At 35.5% G+C, this 14,540-nt stretch overlaps 1 protein-coding gene across 4 annotated transcripts in view; it reads right to left on the bottom strand.

Annotated features, from left to right (window-relative positions):
* Positions 1–1,494: 1,494 nt before the first annotated feature.
* CPNE8 (copine 8) overlaps positions 1,495–14,540 on the bottom strand; it is a 227,566-nt gene continuing 214,520 nt past the window's right edge. For 3 of the 4 annotated variants that reach the window (XM_027594830.2, XM_035721795.1, XM_035721796.1), the window contains 2 exons: positions 11,425–11,498; positions 1,495–3,235 (listed from right to left, as the gene is read on the bottom strand). In XM_027594830.2, the coding sequence (XP_027450631.1) occupies positions 3,047–3,235; positions 11,425–11,498 (263 nt within the window). In that variant the 3' untranslated portion in view covers positions 1,495–3,046. The remainder of the gene's footprint in view (positions 3,236–11,424; positions 11,499–14,540) is intronic. The other variant, XM_027594832.2, reaches the window with a different exon arrangement.

Below are 14,540 nucleotides of genomic sequence, written 5' to 3'. Positions count from 1 at the left end.
CATGTAGAGAGAATTTTAAAAGTAGTGATTGAGCCATCTGATATCCTTTAATTGCAGCAGTTACACAACCTAGTTACAGATTACAGCAAACTTGGAAGCTTTTAGAATTTACCTTTATCCAGGTGTCATTAAATCATAGTCTCTGGTGTTGGGGAGATATCAAGATTCCCCCAAAGTAAAATAGTTTATAAATAATGAGGCAATGGATAAGCTGAAATGCAATGCGTATTTGAATTCACAGAAGGTACTGATTACTGTTAGCTGAAGTTTTAAAGAACGTGGTTAAGAAGAGTTGGTGCTTGGGCTAGAAGATGCAAAGAGTATTTTAGGTGGAGGCCTAAAAAGACAGCCTGTTGGAAGGAAAAAGTAGGAACTATGCCTGAGACTCCAGATGAACTCAGATTGGTTGGAAAAAGGGATGAGACAAATCTGGATGATTTTAATATTCATTTGGGAAGCAATGGAATTGATATTATATAACTGGGTGAGCCAGTGTTGGAGATGCTTGAGGGCCCACCCTGGAATTAAAATGATTTTCATCAGAGAGGAAAGGAATGGGATTAGACAGCATAACATCCAGAGCCTTTGGTCATAGTCTGCTTCCTGTAGCAAGGTTGATGACTTAGAGCTATCACTCTTCTCTCAGTATATACTTTTCTTGATTCTCATTACCTAATGTTTGCATATCCCTCATACCTAGTTTGTATGTGCAACTATTGATATTCATTTGCATGTATGGATATTTCTGGGATTTTTCATTACAAAGCCCCTAATGGCAGTTCAAAAAATTTAAGTGGCTATTTTTGCAGTGGTAACCAGCTCTGCTCTAGTTAGAGACTTGGATAAATCACTCAGTCCCTTCAGACTTGATTTCTTCCTTTATGCAGAGATGAGATAAGACTGGGTATTTTCTAAAATAAAATATAGAACTAACATCTGAGCACCTGGGTGGCTCAGTCAGTTAAGCATCTGACTCTTGATTTGGGCTCAGGTCATGATCTCAAGATTGTTGGATTGAGCCCTACATTGGGCTCCACGCTCAGCGTGAAGACTGCTTGAGATTCTTTCTCTCCTCCTTCCTTTGCCCCTCCCTGTTTGCACGCTCTTTAAATAAATAAATAAATAAAATCTTAAAAAAAAAAACAACTGACATCACATGCATTTCTGGTGACTACTCTCTGCCATACAAAAGGCAAGGTTTGTAACTAAAGATTGTTTCTTAGCCATCTGCCCCCACTAGGTTTGGGCACACTATTACTTAGATAAGAAAGTATATATCCTTCATTTTCTCTGATTAGATCAAAGTAAAATAAATAATGTTTGACAAGAAAGAAAATACTGACCTTACTCATTTTATTTCTTTGGACTGATGAATGAAGGTAAATTAAGAAAAAATCAGTAGGTTATTAACTATACTGGTGGAAATATTTAAGATCAGTAAGGGAAATCATCACACTCCATGTCACTCACACATAAAATTTACAGAGCAAGTAGTTATCCTTTTAAAGATTTTAATACATACTTAAAAATGGACAATTTATTATTACATAATTATATAACATTGATACTATTAGATGTGTGGTTGTATATATTTTTCTTTTCAATAAAATAGTTTCATGCTTATAAAAGTCACCCTAAGTCAACTTGGACAAAGAGAACAAACATACAGTAGAAATAAACCATGTAGTAAATAGGATATAAGTAAGGAAAAATATTATAAAGCAGTTACATTGTTGACACAAAAGAAAAAAAAATACACTTTTCTATTATTTGAAGGCAATTCACAATCATTTCCAGGAATTCTGTGAGAATTTAAGGCCATTTGTTCTAAAGAAATGCTTTAATTTAGACACAACGTCACAAAACTGTAATTCTTGTAAAAACTGTACATGCAAAAACTCTTTACAAGTCATTGTGGACAGGCAGTTCAGTATGTAGGAGTAGGTTATCTCACAAATGTGTTGTGCACTAAGTCACGTGGTTGTGTATATTTCACTGGGAATTTCACAAAAAACTTCCAGCCTGTGCACCCTGCATGGCAACATGAAAAGGTGATAACAAGGAGTCCAAATCAAGAGAGCCAGTATCCCTTTGAATTAAAATATCTAGACAAGGTATAATGGAATAAAAAGTTTAAAACCTCTGCTACATGGTTCACAGTTAAATATTCTGGGTTTTAGTTTTTCTAAATAGCGTTATAATATAAAGATGCTGCTTTGTACACGAAGTATTTTCTGTGCATTTTACAGTTCACAATGTTTGACTTTTTATTATTTCTACTGAGAATTACAGAACATAAACTGGCTGCAGTCTAAATTTAGAATCCAAGCTCCATGAAAAATGCATGTTCGTACAGGATACACATCTGCTAAGCTTAAACTCCCATACTTGGCAAACAACGCAGAGGAACTCATTACTAAGCAGATGCGGCCTCATAAGACAATTCACTTACTGAGAAATATGAAGCATCTCTCCCTTCCCTTTATTTGCAATTGTATTTGTCCAGACAGTCATTCAAAGAGATATTGCTCTTGTGATTATAGCTATTGCAATTTAGAAGACAAAGGATTCAATATTCAAAACTCTTATTCTTAAGAACAGTTATAAAAGTATTGAAATTTAAAAAGTAGTAACATGTAAACATTGATACAGAGAGACTGCTCTCCTATACACACAGCAGTCAAGGACAATATTTGAGTTAAAAACAGTTTGTGCTTTTTCCCAACAATACATTGGAAATTAGCTGTTTCTGTCCCCCCACCCCCTGCCGCCAAAAAAAAAAAAAAAAAAAAGATTCAGAGAAGACATCCATATTTTGCTTCAAGCATTTAAACAATTTTTCTGTTGCTCATGCAACAACCATATTTACAGTTTTGGTTTAGAAAGAGAATTAATTTTGGATCCAAGAAAGCATATTAACCAGTACTGCTGAAACCAAACTGAGAAAAGTATCTCATTCCCTGGTTCATGACAGAGCACCAGGAGCAAAGCGTTGACTCAGCAGTTCTAACTGATAAATAGTTAACGGGAGCCGTTCGGAGCACAGTCAGATCTGAGTCTGTAACACATGTGTAGGCGGGGTGTAGGGCGGAGGCGCCGGGGATGGCTTGATTCCGCGGGCCCTCATGTAGGAAAGAAACTGCTCAGGGATCTCAGCGAGGACATCTTTGGCCAATCTAGCCATGCTCAGTATGTGGTTTCCGCTTCTGTCAATATAATCCCGGAACGGCACAAACTAAAACAGAGGTGAAAGAAATTTATTTCAGAGACTTCAGCATGCTGTTTAATAGACACAAAAGGCAACACATGTAAACATTTAGTTGAGAATCAGAGAAGCCTGGAGGAATGGTTAGATGGATAATCATTACTGTGCATTTTCAAGAGATTTGATTCATTACGAACAGCTAGCTAGCTACTACAGTGACCAAACCTTTCTATGGTATATGCTTTATCTAAAAAGGGCTGTAATTATTTTCTATGTTTTTTTCTCCCAATAACTCCTGTCTCCTGGTCCCGACAGGTCCATCATCTTGCTATAGGTATTCGGTTTGAGTTCTATACCTCACCTGACTCCCAATAGGATACAGCATTTACCTCGTCAGGGCCTGGTTTCCTACCAATGGAGTTAATACGTGCCGAAATCAGCTTTCAATGCAGAAACAGTATCCAGTGGAAGTAAAAAAAGAAAGTGTGTATTGTTGAAGAAGCCTAAACACATGTGAAGTGTTTTTAATTATTAGTAAAACATCAAATCACATGTCCCAGATACTGGTTTTTTTCAAATCTGTAATTTGGAATGGAAAAAAAAATAATTCAGCGTAAGATTGGTATACTTCTTATTGAAATATCATCATTCTTGTTTTTATATCATATAAAAATAATTGCTCTATCTTTACAGAAGCAATTATGTGAGAGCCATTATCAGCTCAACATTAAATACTCTGGCAGTAAATTGCCTGATTCTATCTTCATTTATGACGGTTACTTAAGTTAATAAACATATGCTGTTTGAGGGCATTAGTTCAATTTGCCTTCAGAGACATGATGATTCTTGAAGCAACCTGGAAATTTTTGGAACCATTCATGTTGTGAACCCAGTAATTTTAGGTCTTAGAGAAAAGGCACTGTGAAGACATTTGAGAATGTTGAACAATTTCTAAGTGTAATATTTAACAGTTTGAGTTAAATCATTTTTTCTCCTCTAGAGAGAGAGCACACTCCCATCTCCTACTATACCATAAATAGACTCTGAGAAACAAACGGAGGGTTCTAGAGGGGAGGGGGGAGGGGGGATGGGTTAGCCTGGTGATGGGTATTAAGGAGGGCACGTATTGAATGGAGCACTGGGTGTTATACGCAATGAATCATGGAACACTACATCAAAAACTAATGATGTAATGTATGATAATTAACATAATATAATAAAATTAAATTAAAAAATTATTTTGAAAAAGTTAGTTTTGATTTAAGTAGCTACTCAAGATGTGCTTTCAGAAAAAACTATTATGGGGAAACAGGCTGTAAAATGGTCAGATTGCGACAGGTAAACCAAATTAAAATGTTAAGAAATCAAGTAGCAAGTGTAATACTTTTTATGCAGTGAACACAGTCTCTTTTAAGGAAGAGTAGAAAATTACTCCTTTCTTTTTAAAATAAGACATACTGTAGGCAGAAGAAACCTATATGACTATAATTTTACCCTGTCTTGCTAACCAGGAAGAAAACTCAGCCCAGCTTTTAGAAAAGTGGTGTAGAAAGGTGACCAAGTTTTCTCTTACACCTGAAGGTAGCTAAGCCAGGGTAAGAAAAACTAGTAGAGCGAATATAATCTTCAACTGAGAAGAGAGCTAAGGGGAGGTGAACTTGTGTGAAGTCAAATTATCTAACTTTGGACAAGACTTGACATTCTTAACAAAAAAAATCAAAGAGGTGTAAAAAAGGGTTTATTCTTTTTCTCTAAAACTATAATTAGAAAAGTGAGAAAACAGGAATGAATAAGATTGAGGATTAATGAGAAAAAGATATATTGCAAGAGCTTACTTCATTCTTTTAAAAGGCATAGCATTTTACTTTTTTTATTTTATTATGTTATGTTAGTCACCATACATTACATCATTAGTTTTTGATGTAGTGTTCCATGATTCATTGTTTGTGTGTAACACCCAGTGCTTCATGCAGTACGTGCCCTCTTTAATACCCATCACCAGGCTAACACATCCCCCCACCCCCCTCCCCTCTAGAACCCTCCATTTGTTTCTCAGAGTCCATAGTCTCTCATGGTTCGTCTCCCCCTCTGATTCCCGCCCCCTTCATTTTTCCCTTCCAGGCATAGCATTTTAAAAATAAACACTGGGTATGTTGAGTATTCAGTAATTGTCCCTTAAACTTTATTTTTAAGAGTTCAGTTTTTCAGAAATCTGTAGCTAATATATCCATTTGAGGGAAAGGATGGCACCTTTGGCAAGCAGTTGATCTCACCTATTGTATGTTTACCTCAACTTTGCTCTTATATTTTTCTTTGCCCCTTTACCTTTACTTCTACACCATGGACATAAAACTCATTTCTCTTTTTACCCCCTATTCTCCCCAACCCTGGAATTAGGATGCCCTGGTTCAAAAGCTGGTCGATCTCAGACAAATGATTTTCCACTCTTTGTTTCCATCTCCCCTTCTGAAAATGAGGATGATAATAATAATACCTGCTTTATTAGGTTGCTATATTAAGGAGGTTAACATGTACTTAAAATAGTGATCAACTCATAATATGTATTATACATGGTGGTTGTTTTAATCATCTCTACTATTACTATTCATCAACTTATACATGTGTATATTCAATATAAATATAAAACTATGTTCTTAATAGTTTTCTATTTACATTTACATCAAACATTAAATATAAGGAATATCCTTCTCCATTTAGCTCTATCAGATTTAAGTACAATATCAGTGTTGTCTTCTAAGTAATTCCTGGCCTTTTTGTTATTTTAAAACACCCACTGCTTCATCTTTCCAGCAAATGCTAGGAGATGTGCTAATTTTTTTTTACTGAAGTAAATTAAAATTCATCTTTAAGAATGTTGTGATGCTCTGGGATGTCAAAACTTAGATTCACAACCACCCTTCTCATAATACATGCAGATCTACTCATATTTAAAAGATGTTCATAAATAATGGGTAAGAAAGAAATCTTAGTTTTCAGCTGAAGAGGAAAGTATGTATCACGTTTAACTTAGGCTTGTTCAGTGGGGCCATGGATTCTTCCTGCCCCCTTGAATATTGGGGGACCTTGCCCCCAGGGTGAGAATCATTGCCATAGAGAGTTCCTGTTGTCAACAGGAGTACACCTCATCCTACCTGTATGCTGGGAGTAGACAAAAAATGTTGAGAACTTTCTACTCACTAACTGAAATTATCTAAACCGTTCCCACAGGGACATTCAGCTCTTCAGTCACGTCACAAGGTACTCTCCTAAGCGAGAGATGAAAATCACAAGTGACTCTTCATTTCCTTTACCTCTTCTTCATGTCAAATCTTACAGTTGTCAGGACAAAAATATGCCCTCTATAACACTATTGCTCATGTCCTTCTACAATCAGTTTCCCACTCAACTTCTCAGGCCACTCTGATTATTGTCTTTTTTTTTTTTTATCATTCATTTCTGATCACCGTACCTGGGGACCTCCTGTTCAAAATAATGCTCACACATTTGTGGATGAGTGTTGTTCATTGACTGTCCCCACAAATTAACTTGGACCCTTAAAATGTTCAGTCTAGGGGGATAAATCAGTTTTAACTTTGCACGAATTTATCACATTCATCTGGAGAATACCAATAAATGCATTCTGTTCTGTAGAAATGTACTATATCCTTGATACTCTACAGATTTTTTTTTTCAGCATCCATCCTGTACAAGGAAAATGTTCCACATGACTGCTCTAACGGTTGGCTTTGCCTATGTGAAAACTACTGTGCAGAGCTCCATTAGTGATTTTCAAGTCTAAGCCTTCAAGGTTATTATTCTCCTTTTAATGGAAAATATGATTTAAATATAATTTTTAAGGAAATGATAGGCCAACCAACAGCTGCATGCAGCCAGAAGAAATGACATTACATTATACACAATGGCCAATTCATAGCACAAACAAACAAATAGGAAGCCTTTACATATATTGATTTAAGAAAATTACTCTTTTAAGTTTTAGAATAACAACCATAGGATATCATCTTGCTTACTATTTGTACTATAGTCATGAGATTCAATCTTGAGGCAATGAATATAATCACACATAAGGCTGACTACAGTGTCCCATGTCAAGGTACAGCTACTATGAAATACTGACATAAAAATGAATTTGCACTGGACTATGCCAACAGACAATCTAAAAATAATAACTAATATTGGCACTAATGCATTCATCGAGCAACTGGTAGGTAACAGGTCTTCTGCTAAAAGATTTATACAGTATCTCATTAAATTTTTATAAGCATGTTACCCATATTTTGAATTTACAGAAGAGGAAACTGAAACTTGGAGAGTTTAATTAACTTAGATCAGATGCTTATGAGTATCTATCATTTGAACCTAAATTGATCTAACCCTGAGACATGAACCACTACAGTAATATGAAAGGGGAAATAGATCCTAATAATCTTCACTAGACTATTGGCTTTTATGAGAGTAGGTGTGTTATAACAGAAAGAACACAGGTTTGGGAATCAGAACTCTGTTGGAAATTTGGATCTACCAATTTATGACTTAAATGATTTTGCACAAGTTGCTACCTGGGCCCGTTTCCTTATGCATAAGTTACTACAAGGCAAAAAGTGACCAGTATTTTTAGGAAGATATAAAAGTGGTATGTGAATAAACTCAAAGATGGGAAATTAGTTTAGGTGTGCAGAGAGGGCTTTGGGCAAGGCTATATAATGAGAACTTTCAAAATGTAGGATTTTAATCAGCACAGATAAAGAAGAGTATTCAGGTGAAATAATAAGAGGAAATAAAAACAAGAACAATGGAAATGTGTGATGCAAAGGTAGTTGGTAGTCCTATTTGTCTAGACAAAGTGTGTGTGTGTTCAGCTAAAGAGGAAGATTGGGGTCAAGACATGGAGACTCTTATATGCGATGTTTAGGTTTTAGAATCAAAGTAATACACAATTTTGTTAAGAATTTTAGAATCAGACATTTTAAGGTTAAATCTTGACTCTACTTATTAGCTACATGACTATGGACAAGAAGAATTAAACCTCATTTCTTTTTTTTTTTTTGTAAAATGTAGTAATCAAAGTACCTATATAAGGTCAATTAAGGATTGAGTGAAGTGATACTATAGCTCTTAGCCTGCCTAGCATACAAAAGGAGTTAATAAATGACTCAATATTATTATTATATGAAGACGTTGGAAACCACTTAAGGTTTGACATAATAATGAGAACTCCATCCACTACCCTCAACTTTCTGCTGAACCTCAGGTACCTTTGGCTTTTGTTATTATTTGCGGCCTTAGGCTTTTGTTTGCCCACTTAAAAAATTTGGATTCCATTTGCAGTGCATTAACCTGATTTGCTTCAACATATAAGAAATTGGAAGTAATAAAAAGGTAAGAGAGCCTAAATGGACCCTATTTTCTGATAATATTTTAGCCAGCAGTATTTACAGCATCAATTGTGATGGCTTAGATATTTTCTGATGATGGAGATTGACAATTTTATCCTTGGTGTGCTCTTGTGACCCCATTATTCTAAATATTCAAGAGTATTTCTATTCTTGAAAATAACTCATTTAAAAAAAACATTTTACTGGATGGTGAAACCTGGAAAACTGTGATGGTAGAATATTTTTATTTTTTATTTCTTTTAGAGGGAGGAGGGGCAGAGGGAGAGAGAACATCCTAAGCAATCTCCACACCCAGTGCAGAGCCCAATGCGGGGCTTGGTCTCACAACCCTGAGACCATGACCTGAGCCGAAATCAAGAGTCAGATGCTTACCCAACTGAAGCCACACAGGTGCCCATCTGTGATGGCGGAATGTTTTTAAAACCTTACTTGAGGTGAGAGAGAATGCTAATTCTTCTTCAACACAATGTGATATGTAAATGGTTACCTTGCTTACTATTGCTAAAAGACCGATCACCATTTAGGAACTTCTCCATGAAATCAGAAAAGGATCTATCAAATCCCCTTAAGTAAATGTAGGCATGTAAGTCAAGATGTCACAGTCATTCAGGAGGCTACTAATTTTCTGGAGACATTTTAATTTCTTATTCGGTATCTGTAAGATCCAACAACTCTTCAGTTCAACTTTGGTAGAATCCCTTGAGTATTTAGTTATATCCCCAGGTGTCTTCAGAATCGTTGGGGATCCCAGTGTTACTGTAAGGTGGGAGACTGGTCTCAAGGACTCCGACTTTCAAGAAGAAACATGATTATATGGATATATACCTTATACTGATATGTAATATTTTCATGTTTACTTCCTCTGAGACTCACAACATCATGAAAAGAGAAGATCAAAGAATTTAAAGTCTAGAGATAATGAAATGAAGGTTCAGAGAGATTTACTGACTTGTTCAAGATCAGAGTGGCAATATTATAATTTCATAGATCTGGGTCCAATCTCAATATTCTGCCCAATGTAGTATATCTGTTGAGAGACTACTTTCACAATCAAGGACATTTTATAAATGCTAATAGGCATGACTGTTGCTTGTCACTAACATAACAGATCATTCCTCTTAAAGGAAACCTTAACAATGCGGGCAATCTTAACTACCCTTTACAGAAGAAAATAGTAACACGTTTCCCTTAAGCATCATCATGATGCCATGAGATATGAGCATGCCTCTACTGATTTTGTAAAAATGCATTACAATAGCAACATAACACATTCTAAAGAACTTCAAATTCATACTTCCCTTCAGTAATTTGATTTTTTGGAAACTGTGAGTCAGAGCTTTTAGATAAAGTGTAATTACTTAGACCTATAATTATGCTAATAAGGTTAAGGTGAATAATCATGTGTCTAATTATGAAAACAAAACACCATGGGATACTTAAATAAATGACCACATCATCCTGTTCCTTTTCTCAGCTGCTTTTAACCTAATCATTCATGTGTGTGAGTGCTTTTTACTCTACCAAGAACGTTAGGTTAAGAAGTTTAAATCATATTTAATTATCTTTTTTAAAAAACTGTTATACAGATGTTTCCGTTTTAAAATTTATTTTTTGCTGCCTAATAAAGAACAATGCTTTTTAAAATCTTTATCAATATTAATCTTCATACCAACAAATTTACAGATTATTTTATATTTCTCCCTCAAAGTATTTTAATCAATTTTTGTTGTCTTTTACTGAGTTCTATTTTGGAAATGTATTTTATCTACATGATCTTACTTAATCTTTACAACAATGCCAAAACACTGAAATTTAGAAAGCTCATTCAAGTTATCACAGTGAATAATTTGGGATTTGAATTAAATTCTGCAGGATTCCGAATTCTGTGAGAGTCTCTTAAGGACTGTTCTTTGGGTGAATGTATAGGTTGTTATTAAGGAGATAATACTGAAGTCCATTGTTTGCTCCTTCAAAACTTTCATAGCGTGTGCTGAGACCTTTGCTTTCCCATTTAAAAAGGTGTACCTCCAGCTGCTTTTCCCTTGTAAAAACCTAAAGATATGGAAACTAATAAGTAGCCATTTAGTTGAATTAACTACTTGCTTTCAATGATAAATTTGAACTATATTGATTGGCTGCCTCCCTTCTATTCACTCCCAGAATAGTAGAACAAGTGTAGATCATATATACAACATAAATTATTATGTTATTATTTTGTATTATATATATTATTATATGATCACATATCATATATCATCTCTATATAATTACATATAAATTATATATATAATTTATATTTTCATATAAATTTATATATTTATATATAATTTTAAGATCTATTTCTCCACTTTTCTAACCATAATCTAGGGAGAAATATGAAAATATCTAGTTTTGGTTTGTTAACACTAAATTTATTTACATTGAAATGTAATCAGGTGTCTTAAAATATATTTAGTCTTTGTTGAGGACTAAACAATGAATAGATAAGCATCATTAAAAAGTCTGTAATGTTTCTAGCTTCTAATTTTACCAAAGATCTCAATGATGATACTTTCTGGTAATATTAAAGTAGGAAAAGACATTTATTAACATTTCTATTTTATATATAGTGAACCTGAAATACAAGAGAGTCACTGGGTACTTATTCTAGGGCCTACTTGCCATGCATCTCATAGACAATCAACTGAATAAAGTAAGCAGAACCTGAGAGTCCTGCTTTCAGTGTAATTTGTTTATTTACAAATCAGAGCTGACAGGTTCCTCACAATGAACTAAATAAATAATTTCCATTAAATTTCTTACCTGTACAATATCCCTTTCCGCATATTTTCCCCTGGAGGAAACTCTTACATCATCTCCATCCAATTCAACCATCGCTTGAAAATAAAATAAGACCATTTATCCAGTGCATTTCCACCATGTACATAAACAATGTAGGTGATAGGAAATCAAGATGTCTGAAGTAGCAATGCATCCTGTGTCAAGGCAGAAAGCTTGTCGATCCTTTCATCTCCTCAGTCATTCTGCCATGAAACTTAAATTTTACAACTGAAGAAAGCTAGCCAAGACCCCATGTGACCTTTTGCAAGATGGATGAGCCAGCGTAGTATGGGTATAGCTCCCATCCTAGAGGTTCTCAATTCTGGGTTATATGCTTACATGACTGATTGGGCAAGTGATGCTAATCCATTTAACTCTTGTTGTCTTTCTCATTTAAGAAACTTGGCTCTAATCACAGAATTTCCAATAACAATTTGAACTTTATGTATCCATATTGCCCAACTTCTACTTTATTAATGGATTTTAAGACAAAGAGGGATTTGCTCTGCCCTACATTGATTGGATAAAGTATGGCTTTCTGAAGTGTGATTTTTTTTTATTGTGGGTTAATAAATAATTTCAACATTAGATAGATCAGCTGGTATTTGTGAATGCTGTGATATAAATGGACAGCTGGTAATAAAGTAATGTTATGCTGCAATTAAGAACATTTTCCAGAGTTTATTAAGTTTTCAGTGAGAATTCTCTAAATAATTAATTACACGAGGAATGCTAATTTGTGTTTAAAGTATAATTCTACTACTTATAATTCATTTTGTATGCACATGACATTCACCAGACTCCAGAGGGCCACTTGCAATTATAATGTTTGCCTCTTCACCCTCCAAAAACTACTGCTCAGGCAGAATACAATCCTCACCTTTTCATTATTTTCTTCAGTGCTTAGATAATGCATCTGGGTTAAAAACATTGTTTTAAATTTTACTTTTCTACACATGTTCATGAGCCAATGTCTGGGCTGAAACAAGTGATCATAAATGATAGAGCCACCACTCAATAATGTGCTTAGACATACATGTCATAATTTAATAAATGTGTATATTATCAATAATAAGGAAATTAACTTATTTGAAATACACAAGATCTACAAATGAGCAAAGGGAAAAAATAAAGAGTGAAAGAGCGAGCGAGAGAGAGACAAAGCAAGAAACAGACTGTTAATTAAGAGAACAATCTGATGGTTACCAGAAGGGAGGTGGGTGGAGGGGATGGGGGAACTAAGTGATGGGGATTAAGGAATGTGCCCGTCGAGATGAGCGCCAGGTGTAATATGGAAGTGTTGAATCACTATATTGTACACCTGACACTAATATTACATTGTATCTGAACTAAACGGAATTAAGAAGAAGAAGAGGAAGAAGAGGAAGAGGAGGAACAAGAAAGAGGAGGAAGAGAAGAAGAAGGAGAAGAAGAAAATTACAAAAGAGCTATTTTTCTTCCATACTTATTAGGAATGTAAACAGGAGAAGTCATTACGCTCAAATACTTTCAATAGTTAATTCCTTCCTTTGGTTTAGTTTTGCTTTCAAAATTTTCGTACGACTCTGAGACATAAATGTGCTGCGACAGTGAAAAGCCAGCAATTGCAGGAAGTTCTCCTTTACTCTCTAACAGAAAACAAGAATTTGATGATAATCTGGATCTCACCTTCCACAATCCCCTACAATTTCCATCGGTCTTTGTGAATGCTTCATTCCAATTAAGGAAAATGACAGTTATTCAGGCAATAATGTATTAGAATGTGATCCTATAAAATATCGCCCACTTTTCAGCTTGCCCTTGGGGTTAAAAAGCTGCAGGGAGCAAGAATCTGAGGCTACGCTTTTGAGAGCAAGGAGAAAAGACACAATGTGGAAATGGTGGAAGGGTCCTGTTGACCCTTTGGGTTTTCATCTGCTCCACAAGGAGCCTGAGACTGTAAGCCCCAGTTCTCCACAAGTACTTCTCCTTGGAAAGAAACATTTATGAGAGAGAATTGCACTTCTTTCTAGCCATGGGAGACACAGTGAGATTAGAACCCTTTCTATTTCTCCCCTTCTACTAACTCAGATCAAAGCAGGTAGCCCGATGCTGCTTTAATTTGATTTTTGCCTTTTAAGGATAAAGAAATCCTGCCTTGAGAAAACTTTCTTCTCAATGAAAGTGCTTTATAGAGGAGAAAAATCACTGGAGGAAAATTACACAGAGAGTTTTAAATTATTCTTATTAAAATACAGAAAGGAGACATTTGAATACTCATTAATCTAATAGTTTATTCCAAATTCCTCTACCTTCAAAGAACAGATGACAAGTCTGCCTTTCTTGCCCATGCAAACAATCTTTCTTGTTGAAAGTATGCAGATGTTGGATTTAGGTGATTAACTGATAAAATGTGCAAGTTTTATCTCAGTCTTTCTTTATGTCGGCTTCTATGTGTGATATATAAACGTACTCTGCCGTAGATATGGAAGTGCCGAGAGAAAGGCTCTTCTTGACAGGACAGCACAAGCTGAATGTAAGTCACAGATTTTCTATAAGAAACATGAGTATTCTGTCCTTTTCTTATTAGCCATGGAGAGTAGAGAGGTATTTTGAGAGAAGTGAAAGAAAAATACTTTAAAGAAGCATCTGTGGGGGCACCTGGGTGGCTCAGTCGTTAGGTGTCTGCCTTCGGCTCAGGTCATGATCCCAGGGTCCTGGGATCGAGTTCCGCATCGGGCTCCCTGCTCCGCGGGAAGCCTGCTTCTCCCTCTCCCACTCCCCCTGCTTGTGTTCCCTCTCTCGCGGTGTCTCTCTCTGTCAAATAAATAAATAAAATCTTAAAAAAAAAAAAAGAAGCATCTGTGTTTCCTAGTGGAACAGTCTACTTGTCTAGTACTGTTCTGGAAGAGTTTCCATCCTATTAAAACTTTTATCATGGTGAAAGCTGAAGGCAGGTGTCGCAGGACCCTACTTCCCTGTCCCCATGTTTGCCAGAGGAAAGTGTCACTCTGATTCCCAGGAAGGAATTCTACTGGGAAGGCAACTTCCCTCTTTGTCTACAATCTTCACTCTCTTTTCCACGTGGAAAGACGACTGACTGATTCATGGGATTACTA

Source organism: Zalophus californianus, chromosome 9 (assembly GCF_009762305.2).
Source record: "Zalophus californianus isolate mZalCal1 chromosome 9, mZalCal1.pri.v2, whole genome shotgun sequence".
Taxonomy (NCBI): Eukaryota; Metazoa; Chordata; class Mammalia; order Carnivora; family Otariidae; genus Zalophus; species Zalophus californianus.
Note: the sequence above shows the minus strand (reverse complement) of the source record. Positions and strands in the feature narration are given on the sequence as shown.